We start from the raw sequence: 23168 nt of genomic DNA, 5'->3' as shown, positions 1-23168 counted from the left end.
ACAGCAGAAATTAATGCGACTTTGTAAATCAACTGGACTTCAATCCAATTTAAAAGAAAACGTAATGAGAATCCAACGGCATGCACACACACGGACTCTGAAGTCCTCATCTCTTTGTAGCTCTCTTCACAACACTCCACACCCCTCACGCCATCTGGCCTTTGGATAATTCGAAGGTGTGAATCTGAGCGTCTTAAGTAGAAGTGAAAATTACTTGATGCCAACTTTGAGATTTCGATTAATCTGATATTTTTGATCAAAGATGCTTTGGAGGAAAAGCGATTGAATGGACTCTAGAATCTGATAGAGGAGAGAGGCGTCCTTCGTGTGAAGTCAATGTCCTCCGGGGCCTCGTTCTGCCGCTTCCAAACCACAATGGAAAAAGCCAGTGATTGGTTCTTTAATGTCTTCAGTTCAAAGTAGTATTTAACATAAACCATTTCTGCATCTCCCAGCTATAACAAAACATATCTCAGATGTTCTTCGCATCAAGCGCACCACTGAAATTTCAAAGCTAAAGCCTGGATTTTCTTCTGCAGTGAGATGCTGAGAATGGCTTGATAACCCGGGAGACAAGTTTATTTTGCCAGGTTGTGCCTTTCATGTATTTATTAGTTTGCAATAGGTTGGAGAAATTAAAATGTTTTCTCCTGATTTCATAGCTAAAAGCAACACTTCGTTTATGCTTTATCCCTCAGGCTTCTGGCAGCATTAAAACAACTTAAAGTTATTGGAGGCAGTGAACACGCAGGTAATCCAGTTATTCACCTGAAATTAAATGGCTCCATCCAGGAAATGAATGCTCTTTGGGTATAGTAGCTTTTAAAAGTTGTACAAAACTGATGAAAAATGCATGAGAGCTAGTGGTACATAAATCTACCCCATCATAATCTGAAGTGCATGGGGACAGAGTGAGGTGATAGGGAGAATGCATATGCGTGAAACCTACAAGCTAGGAACCTTAAGTAAAAGCGCATGCACATCCTTTCAGCTGCTACCCCATCTCCTTCCTCCTTCCTTTCTCTTGGAACACAATCCTGCTTTTGTTTGTGGCCCCAGGGAGACACCTGCTTTCTCAGACTCCCTGGCAGCTAAGGGTGCCCGTGTGACCAGTTCTAGACAATGCAATTCATGCTAAAGTGTGTGGAGGGAATGCGAAGCCGTCCGCTTTTCCTGAGTCCAGAGAAAGCATGGTTGGCTTTGTTCAGCATCTTCCTGCCTTCCTTTCTTGACAGAGTGGTTGACATTTAGAGCTGGAAGTAAAGGCTGCAAAAATAAGACGCTGGCCGTGGAGTCAATGCCTGGGGTCACCTACTTCCAAGGAGGAAAAAACAATCCTTATTTGTCGAAGTCACTCTAAGTGTCATGGCCTGCTGTGTGTGTGTGTGTGTTCAAGCTCAGTCGCGTCCAACTCTTTGCCACCCCATGGACCGCAGACCGCCAAGCTCCTCTGTCTTTTCCAGGCAAGAATACTGGAGTGGGTTGCCACGCCCTTCTCCAGAGGATCTTCCCCACTCAGGGATCCAACCCACATCTCCTGCATTGCAGGCAGATTCTTTACCAGTGCAACACCTAGGGAAGCTACTTGCAGCCAACACATTCCTAATTCATACAAGCATGTTGTCTGAATTTGGCTTTGTCCACCAGAGAATCCACCACACACCGGAGAAGCAACTAAAACACAAGAAACAGAATTCACCTCTGTGGCCTCAGAAAAGAATCAGAGGCAAAGACTTAAGTGCAGAGCTATTCACCAAGGTGAATTATATCTGTATTCAAAAAAAATTATTTTAAATTATTAGTTTTGAGAGAATGGAAATTTGAAGATACCGATATTCAAGAGCAAAAGCCTTTTACAATTATAATCCTATGATTATAATTTTAAATTTTCATTCATATAAACTTTTAAAAAATATTTATTTATTTGGTTGCACTAGGTCTTAGTTGCGGTATGTGGGGTCTAGTTTCCTACCCAGGGATCAAACCATAGCCCCCTGTATTGGTGGTTTGGAGTCTTAGCTACTGGACAACCAGGCAAGTTTTAATATCAATTAAAAATTATAATCATATGATAACATACAATAATCCATTATCACCTACATTTTGGAAGACCTAAAGTTAAGTGAAACTAATAAGGATGTACATCAGTATAACTTCGATTATAAAAAGCATATCACACACATTGTACATGAAGAAAATTTACCAAAACATTAGCATTAGTTATGCATGGATTTTGTAACTCTGCATGACTTTCTACTCTTTCCTTTCATGTATTCCTGGATTTCTATAATGACAAAGTGTTGTTTTTAAAAATCAGGAAAAAAAACCATGTTTTTTTAAAAAAAAATCAGAAAATGTACTGCAAACCTTTTTTTATGCTGCACCTCAGGACATGTGGGATCTTAGTTCCCCTGACCAGGAACTGAACCCACGCCCCCCGAGTTGGAAGTGTGGAAGCCCCTGTACCGCTGCAAACTCATGATAAGATCTCGGTCAGTTAAGATCTGGTTGGGAAGTTGGCTCTTTACGTCTACTCATGAGGGAAACGTTGAGGATTACAGTTCATTAAAGGTTTCATAACAGAAGCTTAGTGATAAGACCTTGAAAAGGTAACCCAATAAGAGATGTTCAAGGTCAGAACACAGGCGGTCTCGGTCTCATTTCTAGAGAGCGGGTCCAGACTTGTGTTCCAAAGGGTGCAGTTCATGGGCCACAAACGAGCTCATGATCAGAGGAGAGTGATGGGAGGGATGAATGGCTGGGGAAGTGGGGAGTGGAGGAGATACTGAGGACATGCTGGCCAGCTTGAAAAACTGTATGTTGAGACACCTGGGCCTACTCCTAGGAGAGCAACAATCGAGCAGTTTCCAGGCGCCTCTGCTTACTCTTAGTTTTCTTCATCTGCCTTTCGGGAGCTGATGCCTGGCTCACCTCCCTCTTGGGGATCCTGGAAGGATCAGAGGTGATCATAATAAAATTAAGACTCAAAGCAGCATCCGTTTAGTCATCATCTAGCAAGTTCAGGGCCGTGGGGACAGAGTGCACACCCTCGTTTGCAGATGACAGACTGAGGCTTAAAAACCTGACGCCACATTCACAGCAAGCGTCAGAGCTGGGATTTAAACCCACAGTCTCCAAAGTCCATTTTTCTTCCACCCTACCCTGCTACAACTCAAATGGAAGATGACAATGAATGCGGCTACTTCGTAAGCCCTAAAGCACCAAATCAGTATAAGGTATTACAGTTAAATATGTCTTTAGAATGCTGTGTGCAACTCTTAATGCAAGCTCTTATAAAACCAAGCTCAAAGGCAAGCTATTAATAATAAATGGATGAAATATGTTTAAAGAACTTCACAAGGTTCTGATACATAGGAAAGGAATTCTATATATGTTGAATAGCCTCATTGGGCTGAACTTGAACTGGTGAGAAGCATTGTAGGGGGTGCCATTCAGCTCAACTTTGGCAAAACAATTAGAACTTCCTCCCAAGAAGTTGCCTGACACACGGGGAAGGAGAGCCTGGTCATTGTTTCAAGCAGAGGCTGAGTGATCAGCTATGAGGAATTTCCAGGAGGACTTCTCCCCTGGCTGAGTGGCACAGAGGCTGGAGTGAGGCTTTAGGCTCCTGAGCCCCTTAATGATCCTAACACCTGAAGTCCTTTAAGTTGTCTTAATTGCTGATCAGTTCCCTGAGTGCGTGCTAAGTTACTTCAGATGCATCCGACCCTTTGCAACCCTATGGATTGCAACCCTATGTAGCCTTCCAGGCTCCTCTGTCCATAGGATTCTCCGGGCCAGAATACTGGAGTGGGTTGCCATTTCCTTCTTCAGGGGATCTTCTCCATCCAGGGATTGAACCCGAATCTCCTACATCTCCTGCATCAGCAGGTGGGTTCTTCACCACTAGTGCCACCTGGGAAGTCCCTAGCATCAGCAAATAAGGGCCATGTCATGACCATTACCCTTTATGTACTTTAAAATCTGGTTTTCCAAAACCTTCAATTATGCAACATCATGTAAGAATGATCACTTGGAACCAACAAGTAGGACCAAAGTAGTTAAGTTCTTTGTCAGGGAAGAAAGAGAGCTTGTGTTCTGGTCACAGCCCTATCCAGGATCTAGAGGCAGGAGGGTTGTGCCTTCAATGTGTGCCAACGCTCCTGCTGGTACCCACCAGTTCAGAGGAGATGCTCTGCTTGGCCAGGGTGTCCACCTCCGGGATGCGAGCCTTCACCTGCGCTTTGATGTAGCACTTCTCTCCTCCAGCGAAACGGATTCCTGTGATGCCCTAGGAAACAAAAGTTGATCCATCCTCTGTTCATCCATTCATTTATTCAGTGTATTGAGAGTCTACTGCGAGCTACGTGCTACTCCAGGTGCCAGGTACAGGGGTGAACAAAACAGGTGGCATCTCTGCCCCATGGAGCTTACCTTTCAGTGTTATTTACCAAAAATAAAAAATAGAGATAAAGTCAGGTGGCGTTAAGTGCTAGAGAAAAATAAAGCAGGGTGTGGAAATAGGTGTGACAGGAGAGGGTGCTCTATTTTTTATTGTTGGCCATGCTGTGAGGCATGTAGGATCTTAGTTCCCCCACCAGGGACCGAACCTACGCGCCCTCTGCAGTGGCAGCATGGAGTCTTAACCACTGGACTGCTAGGATCGTCCTAGGATGGTCCTTTAGACAGCATGATGGGGAGGCTTCTGTCAAGGTCTGACTTTGAGCTGGGATGCAGTGCGCTAATTGCTCCACCCATCCTGCAAGCTCAGAGGAAATGCCGTCTTCTCCCTGCAGGTTTCTCTGCCCAGCCCAGCCTAAGTGGGTCCCCTCTCCTCTGGCTTTCTGAAAGCCCTCCCCTCGCCACCCCTCATCTGGCACTGAGTTCTCAGGGCCCTTGTGTCTTATGAACGTCACCTCCCCACTCAACTCTAAGCCTGAGATCAACCCAATTCTCTTCTTTTTTGTTTTCGTTTGGTGCTCCCACAGAAGTTCTCAGAAGATGCTGGTCCAATTAATGAATTTCGTGGATTCAGGTTCTTCTTAAGCTGCTGAACCCAGAGGAAACAGTAGCTTTCTATCACACTGGGAGCTGAAGTTTGCTCGCAGAACTCATCCAAGGACTTGGATGTTTTGTTTTTGTCCCATGAGATATAGACAATGTCTCCTCGTCTGCCTAGGGACTGGCCTCCAGGGAAATCTCAGCCGCAAGGCTCCGGTCCTAGCTGACAGCTCAGCCCTGATTCTGCCCACGGAGTGCGTCAGGCATAGCGTTATGTCCTGACCCAAGAGTGTTTACTTTCATTTCTGGTTAATTCCATGACTGGTGGCCAAAACCAGTATTAAGATCTACAAATTATATGCCATAACAATGTAGGCGCCAACACGAATCTGAAATTCTCAGCTGGGCAGTCTCCTATTGGGTTGAGACAAATGTCAGGAAGACACAGAACTTGTTCTAATATATCAATACCAGGGAGTGGGAGGGAGAAACACCTTTAGAAACCTAGGGCAGGATTCAGCCCTCCTTTTTTTTTTTTTTTTAATATTTTTTTCTTTTCTTTTCTCCTGATTGGAGATTGAACCTGTGCCCTGTGCAGTGGAAGCTCAGAGTCTTAATCACGGGACCACCAGAGAAGCCCCAGCATTCAGCCCTCTTAAAGGAAGAAGGAAGTCACATGTCAGTCACGCTTGAGGATCTTCACGGAAAGTTACACCGAATGGAAGCTCAGAGCCAGGCGCCCTGCAAACATGGATGGGCGACAGACAGAACGAACGACTCCTTCCTCTTGAAGCTCCTCGTCGATTCTCTTACGGCCTGATCGACCACATGCACGTGTAACGCATCTCACTTATCCCTCCCCGCGTCACCTCTCACCCAGAAGGAGGAGGAGGCATGAGCCCCCATCCCCAATCCTCGACAGAGGAAGAACTCCAGGCTTATTGCAGAGGGTCTCGATTCTGCACCAAAATCACATGGAGAGATTTTAAAAACACAGATGTCTGGGCCTCCCCTAAGAGATTTCCATTTAACTGGCTTGTGGCTGTGCCCAGACACTGGCATGCTTAAAAGCTCCCTGTGTATTTATGATGTAAGCTGGGGTTGAGGACCACCAGTCTCGGGAGAAAGAGACTTGTTCAGGGTGTGTGTGTGTGTGTGTGTGTGTGTGTGTGTGTGCGCACACACACACACTTGCTTAGTCATGTCTGACTCTTTGGGACCACCTGGACTGTAACCTGCCAGGCCCCTCTGTCTATTTCCTTCTCCAGGGGTCTTCCTGACCCACAGATGGAATCCACAAAGATTTACAGCAGTAGCCTACTCTGCACTGAATGTTTGCGTCTCACCCACCCCCACCTAGATTTGTATGCTGAAACCTAAAGCCCCGTGCAGGGGTACCTGGAAGTGGGTCTTTGGGAAGGGTGAGGTCACGAGGCTTCCCAGGTGGCGCTAGTGATAAAGAACCCACCTGCCAAGGCAGGAGACATAAGAGACTCAGGTTTCATCCCTGGGTCGGGAAGATCCCCTGGAGAAGGAAATGGCAACCCACTTCAGTATTCTTGCTGGAAAATCCCATGGACAGAGGAACCTTGCAGGCTACAGTCTATAGGGTTGCAAAGAGTTGGACATGACCAAAGCAACTTAGAACACATGAGGTCATGAAGGTGGAGCCCTCATGAATAGGATTAGCGTCCTTTCCCCAGAGAGCTCCTTCTGCCTTGTGAGTAGGACACAGTGAGAAGACAGCCTTCCGTGAGCTAGAAAGCAAGGCCGTCACTAGAAAGGCAACCTGCTGGCACCTTAGCCTTGGACTTCTCAGCCTCCAGAACTATGAGACACACACTTCTGTTGTGTAGAAGTCACCTAGTCCGTGGTAATTTGTTATAGCAGCCTCAGGGTACTAAGGCACAGCCTCTGGACCCAAGTTCCCTCTGTACTAGTGACTCACAAACTTTTCCTTGCAACCAAATCACCTGGAGGACTCATGAAACAAAATACTGTACGGACCCCCCACCAGTTTCTGAATCCGGGGGTCTGGCGTGAGGGCTGAACCATGCATTTCTAACCAGCTCTCAGTGCTGCTGCTGCTGGTCGCCTAAGGAACACACTTGGGGAACCACTGCTCTCTACCATGCTGTCTCCCAGAGGTCAGTTGTTCTTATTCTACATGTCAATCTATGGCACATGGTTTGAAAAACGAAAGTTTGGGGAGGGGGATTACTGCCTCTGCTGCAGTGAAAAGAAAAAAAAAAGAGGAATGAGTTTTCTTCTTTCCGTCTCCTGAGAACAAAGAAGGTAAAGAAAACAGTGAGCAGGCCTGAACATCCCTGGTTTTTCACTTTAACTGCTCCTAACTCTGCATGTCCGCAACTAAGCTTGCCTTTCTGCCCGTAACTCTGCAGGAGCTATGCTTCACACCCATCTTCCTTGGACTCTATGCGAAATACATCCCGTATTTGCATCCCGTATCTGGTGTTTACCCTTACAACACTTCCCCTTATTGCTGTTTGTTGCTAATCGCTCAGTCGTGTCCGTGTCCAACTCTTTGCAATCCCATGGACTGCAGCACTCCAGGCTCCTCTGTCCTCTACTATCTCTCGGAGTTTGCTCAAATTCATGTCCGTTGAGTCGGTGATGCTATCTAACCATCTCATCCTCTGTCGTCCCCTTCTCCTTTTGCCTTCAGTCTTTCCCAGCATCAGGGTCTTTTCTGATGAGTCAGTTCTTCGCATCAGGTGGCCAAAGTATCGGAGTTTCAGCTTCAGCTTTTTACACATCAGAAAGAAGGCCACAGAGCCACCAGACTCAATTGCTGGGTTAATGATGCCAGCCTATGACTGTCTTTGAAACAACGAAAAAGGAAGGAATCAGGATGCTAACACCTTTGCTCCTCGTCACCGGCTCCTAATTGGGAGTCCTTATTTAAGCCCGCAGACTCCTCTTGGGGGGAGGGTGGGCACAGTCCTTGAGGCGTGAACCTACTGTGTTCCCCTGTCCACCAGCTGGGAATTAGTTACCTTTCTATTTCCTCCAAACTCTGTCGCCATATTTTTTATTTGGCTTTGGTGGGAGGAGAAAGCCAAGATTTTGACCAGCCTCCCACCCCCCTCCGCCCATGTTAGATCTCTTGACTTCAAACCATTGTAGCTTCTGAGAGGAGATGCCGGGAGGAAGCACCATCTATCCATTACCATTTCCCCAGGGAGAGAACTGACTACGGATGGATTCACAGCCCTGAATGTGTCTAGTATTGAGTTAGTTCTGACAGTCGGTCTACGGGCTGCAAAGAAAACTGAAGCCCCATGGGGATGGGTCCTGTGGGAAGGAATTCACACGTATTAACCACCCTATGTAGCTACAAATCCATATCAAGCAGCCAGAAACGCTAAGAGATTAAACAGAGGGAAGGGAACGGCACAAGAAAGACAGGCAAATTTCCTGTTTTTGCAAACAAACAAGACCTTAGAAGCTGGTGATAATGAAGATGTTTGCTAACAAAGGTAGTGAGTGAGGATCCCAAAGATCTAATAGCCTTTTATCCAAAGTCAGCTAATCTCATTTTAGCCACACAGTTTTTTCTTTTTAGGGGTCTCATTTATTTCTGTGGCTTAAACCACAAATTCCCAAGGAGGGCAAGGGGACCTTCCCCCAGAGGGGTGATTTAGAAACTTTTGAGGGAGTTTTTTATTGTCACAAAACTAGGGGCTCTCTGGCCCTTTGTTGGGCATGGCCCAGGGGTGCCTGGTCCCGACCAGCCTGGGGGAACTCTGAAGAACCAACTGCCCAGAATCTTGGCTGAAAAACTGGATTGTAAGCACTTGAGCCTGGAACCTAACACTGTTTTAATGTAAATGTAACATGATTTTTGGCACAGTCTTAATGTACAAAGGATTTCCTAGGAGTGGAATTATTATGAAAACGGAGAGAAATGTTACTTTTGTTTACTATTTGAGAAGATTTTTGTTGTTTAGTCACTAAGTTGTGTCCGACTCTTTTGTGACCCACGGACTGTATAGTCTGCCAGGCTCCTTTGTCCATGGGATTTCCCAGGAAAGAATTACTGGAGTGGGGTCCCATTTCCTTAGGGTCTTTCCGACCTAGGGATCGAACCCCTGTCTCCTGCCTTGGCAGGGAGATTCTTTACCACTGAGCCACCAGGGAAGCCGTTTAGAGAAAAATATCGGCTATTTAATTTCTCAGCACATACTTAGGTCAGTCTGCATTTTAGGCTGTGGCACAGACGGTGACCCAAGCATATGACTATGACGTTTTCAAGGTACATTAGGCTCAAGTTCTAATTGTATTATAAATTACTTTCACTTTATTTTTTCTTTGTGTTATAGTTAGGTGCCAAATGGATTCTTGAAACCAATAACCTACTTACCTATCAGATAGGCTGTGCTGTCCATTTCTTCCCCCTCCAGTTTTAAGTTAATTAATTAATTTGGCTGCAGCAGGTGCTAGTTGAGGCATGTGAGTTCCCCAACTGGCAAGCAAACCCAGACCCCTCACCTTGGGAGCATGGGGTCCCAGTCACTAGACCACCAGCGAAGTCCTCCCTCCAGCTTTTTAAATTAAAAATTTCAAATATACACAAGGTCAAAAGAATTGTATAGTGAAAATCTGTTTATATCCACCATTCTTATTTTTTTAGTTTTAGAAGTATTTATTTAATATTTATTAAAATGTTGTATCTTCCAAAATTGGAGGCCATTCTCTTTGCCTCTATTTTCTCCTGCTCCTGTGCTTTCTTGGAGAACTATCTTAATTTCTAACCAGGATTTCTGTTACATCTGTGGGTCATTAGGGTTGAAAGGATTGACTTAAACCAACAGCATTGATACTTTTGAGGGTACAACTTTCATACATTTTGAACAGAACTAGCGTCTGTGTTCCTCAGGGGTTTACAGAGATTCTCGTGACCTAACTCTAGTCAGGCACCTCTGAGTCCTCTAGGCCCCAACCTTGGGCTCTGTCTTGGCCGGTTTATTCCAATTTTAGCAAGAATCCTGCTGAGTCAGCCCTAGTCTGATTAAACTGGATATCTGATCCCCCTGACCTGCCTGCAGCAAAAATCCCGTTAGGTCAGTTGAGCAAAGAATGACTCTTAGTAATTCCCCATCCACCAGCACCCCATCTTGCTCCGTGGCTGTTATGCCCCAGTTTTCCTTACTATATTCAGAGTTGAGCCCGCTCTCTCCTTAACTACAAAACCCCACAGTGGTAGCCTCCCTTGAATGGAGTCTGCCTTACCTTCTGCAACAAGGAACCCGAATAACTCTTTTCTCCAATGGTGTAGAGCCTGGAGCCCTTCATTCAGTGCAAATTCCCTCTCGGGGGCTCTTTCCCACCACTGGCTCCATACAATTTTGGTGGGGTTAGCAAAGGAGGCTGTTCACCTACAATTCAGAAACTTTCCTACTCTGGGCCCTCCATCCTCCCCCCTCCCTTACTTCCTAAGCTCCCTACTTAGATCTTGGGAGCAGACCTGAACACAGGTATGGCATATCCTTCCCCGGGCCTGGAAAGCCCTGCCTCTGCCTCTGCGGTTGAAATCCTAACCATTCTTCCAGACCTGGTTCAGCTGTTGCTGATAGCGAGCAGGATCCTACAGGGCTCCTGCACACAAAAGCTTTCTGTGTCCCCCATTTCTTTGATTACAGGAAAAAGGCTTCATTCAGCCTCCACGACCTTCCCTGAGTTCCAATGGCCAGGTTCAAACAGCTGTTAATTAGGGAAGGGAGAGGATGCAGATACCAGGGAAGGACAGTCCAGAGAAACAATGGTGCAGCCTTGGGGCAGGGTCCTAGTTCCCCATCAAGGGATACACACAGTAATATCTGTGAGCTGTTTTGCATATACTGAAACCCCTTCCCAGTGGGAGAACTTAACTGTATGCTGCCCACAAGTACTGAGACCCCATCAGCTGGAACCAGGAGGTTGATGATGCTGACTCCCACTTACCTTACCACCAACCAATCAAAAGAATGTCCATAGCCAATCACACCCTCTTTGAACCATTACCATGAAATTTCTCACTACCCACTCCAGGTTGGGACACAGTGTTGAGGGCATTAGTCCACTGTGGCTCTCTTTGCCTGGCAAAGCGAGAAAGCTATCCTTTCTACTTCACTCAGAACTCTGAATACTAATTCAGTGTCAGAGCCCAGAGGCTGGATTTGGCTTCATCGCCACCTCTGCAAAACCCGCTCCACCTCCTCACTAGCAGCAATGGCCTCCTCCACGAGGACCCCACAGCTCTGCTCATAGCTCCGTGGCAGCGTGTCTCCCAGCCTGACCTAAAGCCACTTCTCTGTGGATGTCCACCTCCTAATGTCCTTGGGAGAGGGAACAAGTGTCAGTCGTCTTTGCATACTCCATGCTTCACACCATCCTTTGCATATAGATAGTCAGCTCCCATAAACGCTTCCTGAACTTGACTGACGGTTTGTAATACAGGAGGAAGTAATAGTTCAGGTACCACAGTGGCTGATTCATGTGTTTTCAGAAGTCCAGGCTTATTTAAACCCATAACAGGTTCTATCCATCAAAAAAATGTTCTACTCACCAGTTCTGACTTAGAGAAATGTGGAAGCTATCAAAGAGAATTGATCAGTTTATAAAATATTTGTGGCCCCGTTGGCCTCTAAGAACAAAACACAATCAATACCATTATGAGAACCATTTATAAAACAGAAATATAGGTTTGGGATTAAATATTTTAAAAGGACATTCCTGATACATACACATGTTGAGAGAGATGGATCTTTTCTTATTTATCTGCATAGCTACTTTTGCATATCTTGATATTGTGGCATATCCTGCGTATTCAATTTTGTTCTGGGTTGAATGAAAGATGCATGTGTGGGAGTCACATTTTATGATTTTATATTGAGCAGTGCAAAGAAAAAAATGCCTTTTACCTTGTCCTGGGTCTTGCAGTAAAAGCCTTTAATAGGTCTAGAGAAATTATCTCTGGGACTCGACCAGAACCATTTGCAAAGCTATGACCAAAGGAAATGGAGCTGGGCACTCACAGGACTGCGGAGCCTGTCCCCAGGGCTGAGCCCACGCCAAACACAGCCAGCTCTTGTCCTCGCCAAATAATGTCTGACATCAGCCGAGCTCGAAGGTTAGCATCTGTTTGATATTCAAAAGGGCTTGTGAAGTGTGTTTGGCTATCAACAAGGGGAGTTCTTTCATTCAAATGAAAAGCACCTCTAGTTTTTCTCATCAATCAGAGGAAGACAGGTCGGTGAGATGTTCGCAGGCCAATAAACCATCAGAAGAGACATTATTTTTAAGAGCCTTTTTTCATGAGGAAGTCTCACCTACTCCATCTATAGATTTAATAGGAGAGCACAAACAGTGAGGCCTGTTTCTTTTCCTAGAACAAGAGAGAGAATGGGATATTTATGGTGGCCAGCCAGAGAGGAGGCCTGGAGTGACACTTGGGTTCACAGATGTCCACTGAAGCATCCATGCATGGCTTGATGTCTCCAATTGCCTGTAAATTGAATTTTTGAAAACAAACATGTGTGTCCTTTGCAAAGGAGACTCGAATGTTTCATCTGTAATGGGCTCTGTTCAGACAGCAGATGATACACTAGGCGAATTTCTCCATGCTCATTTTCTGGATTAAATGGGAAATCTGGAGCACTGAGACATGTGTGTAAATAGATCCCACCTGCTGTTGATTAGATTATCAGGTCATTAAAGTTTCCCTCTTCTCGATAACTGCCAGTTTTAGATCTTGCCACATTCTGGGAGACCTTGGGCATTTTAGTCACCGTATTAAGAAGGCTGCTTGGTGAAAAAGAGCTCTTGCAAGTCTTTCTGCCAAGACTTTGGATAGCTCCAAGAACTTGTCTTTTCTCAGTGCTAAGGGGCTGTTTTTTTTTCATTTTGAAAATGTCAAGGGCAGAGAGTGATCCTTCCTCAGAGAGAACACTCGACATGGTTCAGGGGGGTTGGCGGCACCATGACCGCCATAAGGAGCAGTTCCCATTTGGGTGTGTGTGAGGGGCTCGCCTTCTCCCTGAATGAGGCGTCTCCCAGGCTTGCCTAGTTAAACTTCCTAAATGCATGAAATATACTTACATTCTGGAAATCATTAACTTCAACCGCTTCTTCAGCTCCACTTCCCATTTTAAAGGTCTCCAGGTTGTTCCCAGCATCTATTTCCATTGACCCATCTTGTAATTTCCCATTGATACTCATGGTATAATGGACATTGTAAATCTGGAAGTGAACACCAGAATTAGTGATGTGTCCCTCTTAGAGCAATTCAGGGCTTATCTTTATACAAATTAGTATTCCTGTGTCTCAGAGATACACTGAATCATCCTTAATAGTAAGACATTTATCTGGGAGGACTTCATTCATCCACCAATCACTTAATACAATGATTTCTTAAATAATATCTTGAAAGTAAAGGCTTTGATCGTCTCTGATACTAATCTGAAGAGCTCAGTGGTTTGCAGTCCTGGTGGCACATAGACGCATCTAAGGAGAATCTTCAGCTACCACACCTGGGTTGCCTCCACAGGATGGATCAAATCAGAACCTGCGGGGATGCAGCTTGAGGGCAGATCTTTCTTTTTCTAAAGGTCAATTCTACTCTGCAGCCAGAGTTGAGATCTGTTGATGGATAAATGGACATTGAAGAGGCAGAGGGTTCACTGGGCTGTTAACCAATCAAATCTGCAGTGGCACCTCAATTTGAAGGTATTTTTAAAAAATCCTTCAGTCAAGACTTGGCATGGAGGGTGGTATACAGTAAGGACTGCAGACAGGACTGGGGTATGCCTGAGATACAGCCACGTTACAGAGAGCAGGTCCACATGCACATCTGTTTCCACTCAAAATAAGAGGGACTCCTATGAATGATGCTATGGGGCAGACGTAAGGTGTTGTGCGGCGTTGTCACAAGATGTGTGGGGAGAAGGGAGAGAGTTTTGGCATTGTGCGGGAGCACTGGGCAGGGAATCAGAAAAACAGCTGGCTACCCCACTTAGCTCTGCATCTTGGGAGTTGCTATGAATGCCAAACGATGAAGTGGGAACCTCAGAGGGGGTTTTCATTTATGTCATCAGAGCTCTGGGGTGTCACAGAGGTGGCCCAGAGCAGGTGGGACCGTGAGGTTCCTTTACCCGAATCCCCCCCACCCACGGTCCATCTGCAATTTGACCAGAGCAGCTTTGCTTCTGATCTGTTTCATGTGTTGCATTTTTAAGTAACATCTTGTTTAAAATCCCAGCATTTGAAAAACCCTTTTTACAGTGTACCACTAAATTACAGGATCCAAAGGGCTCTCTCTCTCTCTCTTTAAAAAAATATTTATTTCTTTGGTTGTGCCAAATAAGTTGTGACACTCAGGATCCTCGATGTTCGTTGAGGCGTGTGGGATCTAGTTTCCTGACCAGGATCAAACCTGGGCCTCCTGTGTTGGGACCATGGAGTCTTAGCCACTGGACTGCCAGGGAAGTTCCCAACAGGGCTCTCTTAGTTTAGACACCTGGTTAGGACACTGGTTTAAAAAGTGATTTAAACCACTGCTGCTCTGCAAGAAACTTCTCTGCACTGTGGGGTAGTAGGTGGGCTTCTCTTCTCTTTCCTTCCATTGTCTGACTTAGAAGCATATTTATGTATATATCTATATCTTCCTGGAGAAGGACATGGCAACCCACTCCAGTATTCTTGCCTGGAGAATCCCATGGACAGAGGAGCCTGGCGGGCTACAGTCTATCCCCACAAAGAGTTGGACAGGACTCAGTGACTAACACACTATATCTTATGTGTGATATATGGTTTAGTGGCTCAGTCATGTCCGACTCTCACAATCCCATGGACTGTAGCCCGCCAGGCTCCTCTCTCCATGGGATTCTCCAGGCAAGAATACTGGTGTGGGTTGCCATGCCCTTCTCCAGGGGATCTTCCCCACCCAGGGATTGAACCCGGGTCTCCTGCATTGCAGGCGGATTATTTACTGACTGAGCCAACAAGGAGGCGCATATATGATACATAATGTATCTCTTGTGTGTTGTGTGAGATACACACTCTTCCAAGTGGATGGAGTGGGAACTGATGACACGAGCTACTTAGTGTCAGGTCGGTAGGTCAGAACTGCAAAGAGCTCAAATTCAATTCAAGTCAGATTTTTCTCCCTCATTACGAGAAACAGCTAACTGCCCCCATGGACTAACCCTGGGGAAAGTATCTGTTGTTACTGGATCATTACTTGTAGAAAACTCATTATTGCAAGACCCACAAAGCACTGTTTGATCAGCAGAGATGGAGACACGGTGGCTGGTACCCTTGTAGGCAGTGGAACAGAAAATCCCGGCATTCACCACCTCTGAGCACAGGTCCTCCCCTCCTTCTGATGAACGTCGCCTCCTGCAGGACACTGCCCCCCCAGCTCAGCTGATCGTGAGAGCCACTGCCGGGGGTTCTGATCTAGGGGCGTGGGAGCGGAGCCCACCAATCCGTTTCCACTTTGCACCTCGGCGGTCCTCACCATCAGCCCGTTTGGGGAAACCTGTTTTCTTTGGCTGAGCCTGGGCTCCCTGCAGATGAGGCTCAGAAAGCGGGCTCTGTTTGGCCTCTGCGCTCTCTGAACAGCCACTATTCATCTGAGTTAATTTTGGCTGTTAAGGGGTGCGTGGCGGACAACACGTGTGTGAGTTTCTGCTGGCACGAGTGTCCGTCCTTCACTCATGAGACAAGAGGCTCTTTTTTTTTTCTTTAAGCCTTGCACATAAACTTTTTACTACTAGAGTGATCCTGGATTTAAGAAATGAACTATTTCCAAATTCTTAGAAAATCTTAAGGAGACAAGATCATAACCCTGGAACAGTGGCTTGTGCGCCTAATTCACTTTCTTCCATCATCACCCTTCTCCACCTTCCCACTCAACAAAACACCCTAACCAGGCCTGGGTATCGCATCCTTTTAATGGAGCTGCAGCCCCTGCTTGCCCCAGAGCAGCAGAGGGGGTTTGTGTCCTCCTGAAGTGCCTGGGGTTGGAGACTGGTAAAAAGTACTGAGCCCCAAGCTCAGGAGAAGGCTGGGTTGGTGAAGCAGTAATCACAATATCTGCTCTAAACTGATGGAGCTGTTAGCACCTAAGGCTATTTCCATTCAAGCACAAAGAAAGTTTATTATGTGCCAAAATTCTGCTCAATATGGTGCCTTTTACAGCCAAGGAGATTTGCTAATGAGTTTCTAATAAAGCCTGGGTTCATAAGATAATTACATCATGTTTGGGACCAACGTCTCAAAAAATCAGGCTGAGAATAAAGGCCCCAAGCGATGATCTCATCCCCTCATCCCAGGCGCTTGGGTTGTCAGTTATCTCATATTGGTGGGAATTTCCCATATTTCAATGCCTTGTTTCATTGACAATAATGTGGATAAAACATGACCTCAATATTTGAGCCCAGTCGCTTGTCCCCTCATTATTAACACTTCAATGCTTCAGAGTCCTCTAGCTGATTTCCAGTAAACCTGTCCTAAGGGGATTTATCCATATGAAAGGCACAGGAGGTGAATTACTGCTGCTTCTCCTCTATAAACCAATACAGAGGAACAGAGGCATGGGTAATCTCCAAAGAGTGGGTCTCTGTCTGTTTGATAGAGACTGACCTTCTCTGCTTATGTTTTGTTTGGACCATTGAGATTTGCATTCAGGGAAAGCAGACCTGTGCATATGCTATGTGTGGATGGTACCAAACTTACTCTATTTAGTATTTTGTGATTTGTTTTTCAGACTTAAATAATATGGATCAGCATGGAATATTTTGGGAGTTGGAAAAAAAAAAAACCCTACCACGATTTTCTTCAGTCTCCTACCTGTAGAGGAGACAGCAGTAACTTCTATTGTTGGCAATAAAATGTGATTCACCCTTCCTCTGTATTTTTAGAATTTAATACCACTCTCTTGAACCAGACAACCCACCATCTTGCAGTGAAGTAAAAGTTATGATAAAAGGAGGCCCTACTCATTTTGGATGATCTTTCAATCTCTCTTTCTAGAAGCTTGTCAGTTAACCCTATTTGCCTTGAATAATTAAATGCCAAATATATAAATGATATATATATAAATGATATATATATATAATATATATATAAATATATATCATGACCCAAATCTTTACCAAAAAAAAAAAGCAAAGCTATTTTTGTCCCCAAAGGACCCATACCATGGAATTTTTGTCATCTAAAAGATAGCATTTACATTTCCCAAGGGATGACAGTCTAAACCCTGCTATTAATGGAGATGGAGATATAGAAATGTTCAGATATGCTGCTTTCGAATATGAGCATCTGGCCCGGCTTCTATATTTAAAATACACAAATACATTAAGGCACTTCTCAAGTACACATAAAATACCGCTCAATTCTGATCCTACAAGTCGATGCTTGTAAATTTGATATAGTCTCTTAAACAGACTCAGTGCTAAATGGCATGCTTATCTACATTAGGCATTTGAGTTAAAAATACAAATTATGCAGTGACTGCAGAAGATGTGATGTGTAAAATGGTTGAATTGCTTTCAGCACCATTTTCCCTAAGTACTGGAATTCGTTCATGCTTTGAATTTCATGGTGGGAGAGAAAGGGGAAAACCGCAGTCACAGATTCTCTGAGGGCAGTGATTAAGAAACAGCCCTTTGTGTGCACCCTGGAGAGGGAATTCTTTTCCATTAGTTGAAATCAGCTTACACCAGGCCTGGCAATGGTCATCAAGATAAAATTCTCCCCCTCCTTTAGATAGGTGAACAAAACTCAGAGTGTTTAATGAACACCCTGGATTCTTGCCCATTCGGGTCAGAAGCACTTTTTATATTCCTTGAGAGCCAGCCGAGCTTTAACATAAATAGTTGCGTTCATAAAAAGTAGGACGGGCATTAGCAAAACATTTACCATTAAATCACATATGACCAGGCCAGAAATGACTTTTAAAGATATTGGCTATCTATAAGGAAGTTAGATTTTATTTTATTTTTCCCCCTTACAGCAAGAGGGAAGGGCAAATTAAAGGATGAGGAGTGAGAGAAGAGAGAGAGAGAAAAGGAGGGAGGGAGAGAGAAAAAGAGGGCGCTAGTGGGCGGTCAGGTTCATGCCATTATTAGGTCTGAATGTTCCTCCTCTACCTTTGTCCCAGGTTCAGTTCATACACAGCCTTTCTCAGCTGGGAGAGGCCATCGTTTCATTTCTTCCTAAGGGTGAGGAAGCCGAGGCCAGAGGGGCCGTGCCTGACCCGCGGTCCCTCGGCTGTTCAGTGGAGCGCCAGGCTGCGATGCGCCTTCCCCGCGAAGGGCCTCCCTGAAACCGTCCACTGCATCCCCCGGTCACACCGCTTTTGAAGCCCAGACTGGCTTTTCTACAAAGTTGCCCGTCAGTGGGAAGCCACGTCGTGGAGTTGGATGGACGAAGGGACGAGGTGCCCGGGAGGCCCCCGAGGGGACAGCATCCGCTGGGGCCCCCGAGGAGGGGACACGCGAGTGATCCAGGGGCCCCGGCCACCCCGTGCGCCTCCGGACTTACGTGATTGTCGCTCCCCTTCCAGAAGTAGAAGGCCCCGATGGCCCCCAGGAGCAGCAGCACCGCCCCCGAAATGAGGACCACGGCTCCGACCTTGAGCAGCCGCGCGGGGCTGGAGGGCTTCACGGTCACGGCTGCGTACGCCTGCGGGCGGCCGGGAGAGGACCCGTCAAGTCTGCGCGCAGCGACCGCGGCATCGGGGTGCGGGAGGAAGTGGGGAACAGCGGCCCCGGGCTCCTCCGGGCGCCCCGTTTCTCCGCGCTTCCCCCGCCGCGGGTCCTCTGGTCCTCAGGCCTGGATGCGCGCTGAGCAAACTCTTCGCGGTTCCCTGTCGTCGACCCGCGGGTCTGCGGTCTCGGCGGGCTCCCCTCCACGACGCCCGCTCCTCGCTCCCTGTCCACGTTCCCCTTCGCGCGCATCTGCGGCTGCCCTCCCTCTGCACCCACACCAGCGTGGGGTGCCACCCCAAGCCCACATCTGGGCGCCCGAATTTGCCCCCACCTCCCAAGTTCGGTGACACGCAAATCGCAGACCCGGGACGGGGTGGTCCGGACCCCAGCAGGTCTGGGGCAGTACCGCAGCCCCCCAGGTGAGTGGTACTCACCGGGGGGCTGCAAAACTCGACGTCGTCGGGGCCCACCAGGGCGATGGGCACTTTGTCCGAGTTCTCCGTCATGACCGCGGCCGCAGGAGCAGGACACCGGGAGGCTCGGCGGGCGCCCTGGGCTCTGGCCTGCGGCCCCGACGTGCAGGGCATTTCAGCGCGGGGCACGCGCGCGCACACCGTGCCCTCCGCCTGGGCCAGCCCAGAGCTCCCCACCCCTCCTGGCGCCTCACCTCTGCCCTGCCTTCCCTCTCCCGCCCCGAGCAGCGGTGAACGCGCCCAGCTTCCCACAGCCCCCTCTGCCCGCGCTCTCCGCACCCCTCCCCAAGCCCCTCGGGAGTCTGAGTGCGCCAGGGTGGGGGAGGGGGAGGAGACCAAGGATGCTGAGCCCCGGGACCCCAGGGCATCCCGGATTGCCAGGACTCTCTCCACCGTCCGGGGATCTCTCAGGATGTCTGAGGCTCTGCTGGGCGCCTGGCTGGAGGCCCGTTTCCTGCAGTGAACTCGTGTGGGCGCTGGGGGGCGGGGGGGGGGGGGCGGCGGAACAGGACACAGAGGAGAGCGGGGTCGTGGGGTGGACGGGGGACCCCGGCCCAAGTCTGCGGGCTGGACCCCGGACAGGCGCGCGGATCGGGGTCTCAGCGATGGGCTCTCCTCCCAGGTTTCTCTGGGAGCCTTAGCAGGAGGCTCAGCAGGGAAACTGGAAGCCAAGCTGAGAAAGAATAAGAATAGGTTCTGGTTGATTAACTAAATAAGTTAAACAAAGAGACAAAAACAGCAATGGCAACATACATACACCAAAAACACTGTTATTATGTATATAGTGTACATTTTATACTATGGAGAGAGATAGATATAGTATTAATATGTATATTAATTATATTAATTAATAAAATTATTTAATTTATTAACATTATACATATTAATATGTGATTTAATTTAAAAAGCAGAACAGGAGAAATATTTTTGCCTTTGGAAGTGCCGTCTGCCAGTACTAGGACTATGTGTGTGTGCATGCTAAGTCCCTTCAGGCGTGTCCGGCTCTTTGAAATGACCCCCATGGACTGTAGCCCTCCAGGCTCCTCTGTCCATTCTCCAGGCAGGGATACTGAAGTGGGTTGCCATTTCCTCCTCTGGGGGTTCTTCCCAACTCAGGGATGCAATCCACATCTCTTAGGTCTCTTGCACTGGCAGGCGGGTTCTTTACCCCTAGGTCCCTCTGGGAAGCCCACCAGGACTCCATGTGACCTCATGTGAATCCAGGCTTCATGAATGGGTGCTGGGTTCCAGCTTTGTGCAGAGTCCGATACTGAGGAGTAGGGAGCACTTCAGGGGAGGGCCTGAGGTCTCCCAGCAGAGGGAGGGCAGGGCAGGACTGTGGCAGCAGGACGGATGGGCTCTGGAGGGACACCTGGTGACAGGTGTGAGGACAGGGGAGCTGGGAAGTGCTGAGGGGTGGAGGTGACTGGCGTGGCGGGGTCCGCATGTCTCTGCTGCTGCTGGGCTGGGGATGCTGAGGCTTCAGGCCTAGGAGGATGGGGGGAGTGATGGGAGCCCAAAGGAGAGGAGGATGTTGGGAGGAGCAGTTGTGAGAGAGCCGATCTGATAAGACTAATTTCAGACTTGTTGAACTTGATGCTCAGTTGCTCAGTCGTGTCCGACTCTTTGCGACCCTATGGACTCTAGCCCGCCAGGCTTCCCTGTCCTTCACTGTGGCTGGAGTTTGCTCAGACTCATGTCTGTCGAGTTGGTGATGCCATCCAGTCATCTCATCCTCTGTCACCTTCTTCTCCTGCCTTCAATCTTTCCCAGCATCAGGGTCTTTTCTAATGAGTTGGCTCTTCACATCAGGTGGCCAAAGTACTGGATGCTTCAGCTTTAGCATCAGTTCTTCCAGTGAATATTCAGGACTGATTTCCTTTAGGATGGACTGGTTTGCTCTCCTTGCTGTCTGAGGGACTCTCAAGAGTCTTCTCCAGCACCAGTTTGAAAGCATCATGTGGGGGCTTGTAAAGAAGAGCCCGGGGACCACCCTGAGCCTGCCTTGGATTCAGACAAGGCACCACTGGCTGCATCTTCCATGAGGTGGAAGGTGCTGGAAAACCTCCTTGCAGCCTGCAGAGGCTCACCCCCCAGGGGCACTGCTGCCGAGTTCAAGAACTCCTCTCCCCAGGGCACTTGTAATGGGCATTTGGTAAGGAGAAGTCACGTCCAGAGAAGTGGGAGGAGACCCAAGATGAAGTAGTGATGCAGGAAGAAAAGGCAAGTTCAGGAAGGATGGATCCGCAGTATCAGATGCTGACATCATGGGAGAAGGAAAGAATACACAGAAAGGCCTTTGGACTCCTCAGTGAGGAGGGCGCAGGAGCCAATAAGACAGCAGTTCCATTTGCTCCATTTATTGGGCACAGAACGAATGCTGCAAAGCATCATTGTGACTAAAAGTATTTGCAACTCATACCACAGACCAGGAACTCGTTTTCTCAAACAGAGAGTTCCTAGGAATCATTAAAATACCACTGGTGGAAAAACTGGCCAAAGGATGGGAACAGAAGTTCCACACAAGGGGAAATTCAAATGACTCTTCAACAGAAGAAAAATGCTTGACAGCGCTTATAAAAAGAAATGCAGATTTAAAGTATTCCTTTTCACGTATCTGGCTGGTGAAAATAAACACCCTTGTTAGAACAGTCTATTGGAGAGCATGAGGGGAATGAGGCCCACGTTGCTGTGGGTGGCTGAATTGGTGCAAATTTTATGGGGAAAACTTGATTCCAAAATGCAAAGTGTAATTTCATTTCTGTGGATTTATCCCACAGATGGGCTCACAAGGCTGGAAAAATTCTCTCTATGCAAGGCTGCTCCTCGCAGCGTGTCTGTTAGAACAAAGGCCTGGAAACGGTTTCAGTGTCTGCAGCAGATAATTCATGGCGCATCCTCACAGAGGGGTCTTGGCAACAATTTGAGAGGATGAAGCAGCTTTGAATATACTGATGTAAGAACACGCACCTAAGATACTTTAGTGAAAAAGGCAAAGGGTAGAAAATGTATCTAAATGCCTCCATTTGTATTTGCAGTTCAGTCGCTCAGTCGTGTCTGACTCTTTGCGACCCCATGGACCGCAGCATGCCAGGCCTCCCTGTCCATCGCCAACTCCTGGAGCTTATTCAATCTCATGTCATCAAGTCGATGATGCCATCCAACCATCTCATCCTCTGTCATCCCCTTCTCTTTTTGACCTCAATCTTTCCCAGCATCAGGGGCTTTTCTGAGGAGTGAGCTCTTTGCATCAGGTGGCCAAAGTGGCCAAATTTGTATTAAAAAACACAAACAGGGGAATTCCCTGGTGGTTCAGCGGCATATTAAAAAGCAGAGACATTACTTTGCCAACAAAGGTCTGTCTAGTCAAAGTTATGATTTTTCTAGTAGTCATGTGTGGATGTGAGAGTTGGATGAGTGCCGAAGAATTAATGCTTTTGAACTGTGGTGTTGGAGAAGACTCTTGAGAGTCCCTTGGACTGCAAGGAGATCCAACCAGTCCATCCTAAAGGAAATCAGTCCTGGGTGTTCATTGGAAGGACTGATGCTGAAGCTGAAGCTCCAATACTTCGGCCACCTGATGCAAAGAACTCTTTGGAAAAACTCTGATGCTGGGAAATATTGAAGGCAGGAGGAGAAGGGGACAACAGAGGATGAGGTGGTTGGATGGCATCACTGACTGGATGGACATGAGTTTGAGTAAACTCCGGGAGTTGGTGATGGACAGGGAGGCCTGGCGTGCTGTGGTCCATGGGGCAACTGAACTGACTCAGCGGTTAGGACTCTGCACTTTCACTGCCAAGGGCCCTGGTTCCATTCCTAGTTGGGAAACTGAAATCCCACAAGCCTCATGGTGTGGCCAATAAATAAATAAAACAAGAACATATGTATGCAGGACTTGCATGGTGGTCCAGTGGTTAAGAATTCACCTGCCAATGCAGGGGCCATGGGTTTGATCCCTGCTCTGAGAAGATCC

General features: G+C 47.3%; 1 protein-coding gene across 2 annotated transcripts in view; it reads right to left on the bottom strand.

Annotated features, from left to right (window-relative positions):
* The window catches only part of CNMD (chondromodulin), a 29453-nt gene extending 9887 nt beyond the window's left edge, over positions 1-19566 (bottom strand). For both annotated transcript variants that reach the window (XM_061133427.1, XM_061133428.1), the window contains exons 1-4: positions 19154-19566; positions 18553-18693; positions 13102-13242; positions 4178-4291 (exon numbers count right to left, since the gene is read on the bottom strand). In XM_061133427.1, coding sequence (XP_060989410.1) covers positions 4178-4291; positions 13102-13242; positions 18553-18693; positions 19154-19306 — 549 coding nt within the window. In that variant the 5' untranslated portion in view covers positions 19307-19566. The remainder of the gene's footprint in view (positions 1-4177; positions 4292-13101; positions 13243-18552; positions 18694-19153) is intronic.
* Between the last annotated feature and the right edge of the window lie 3602 nt (positions 19567-23168).

The sequence above is a fragment of the Dama dama genome, chromosome 30 (assembly GCF_033118175.1).
Source record: "Dama dama isolate Ldn47 chromosome 30, ASM3311817v1, whole genome shotgun sequence".
NCBI classification, from domain to species: domain Eukaryota; kingdom Metazoa; phylum Chordata; class Mammalia; order Artiodactyla; family Cervidae; genus Dama; species Dama dama.
This window is presented reverse-complemented; position numbering and strand designations above follow the sequence as displayed.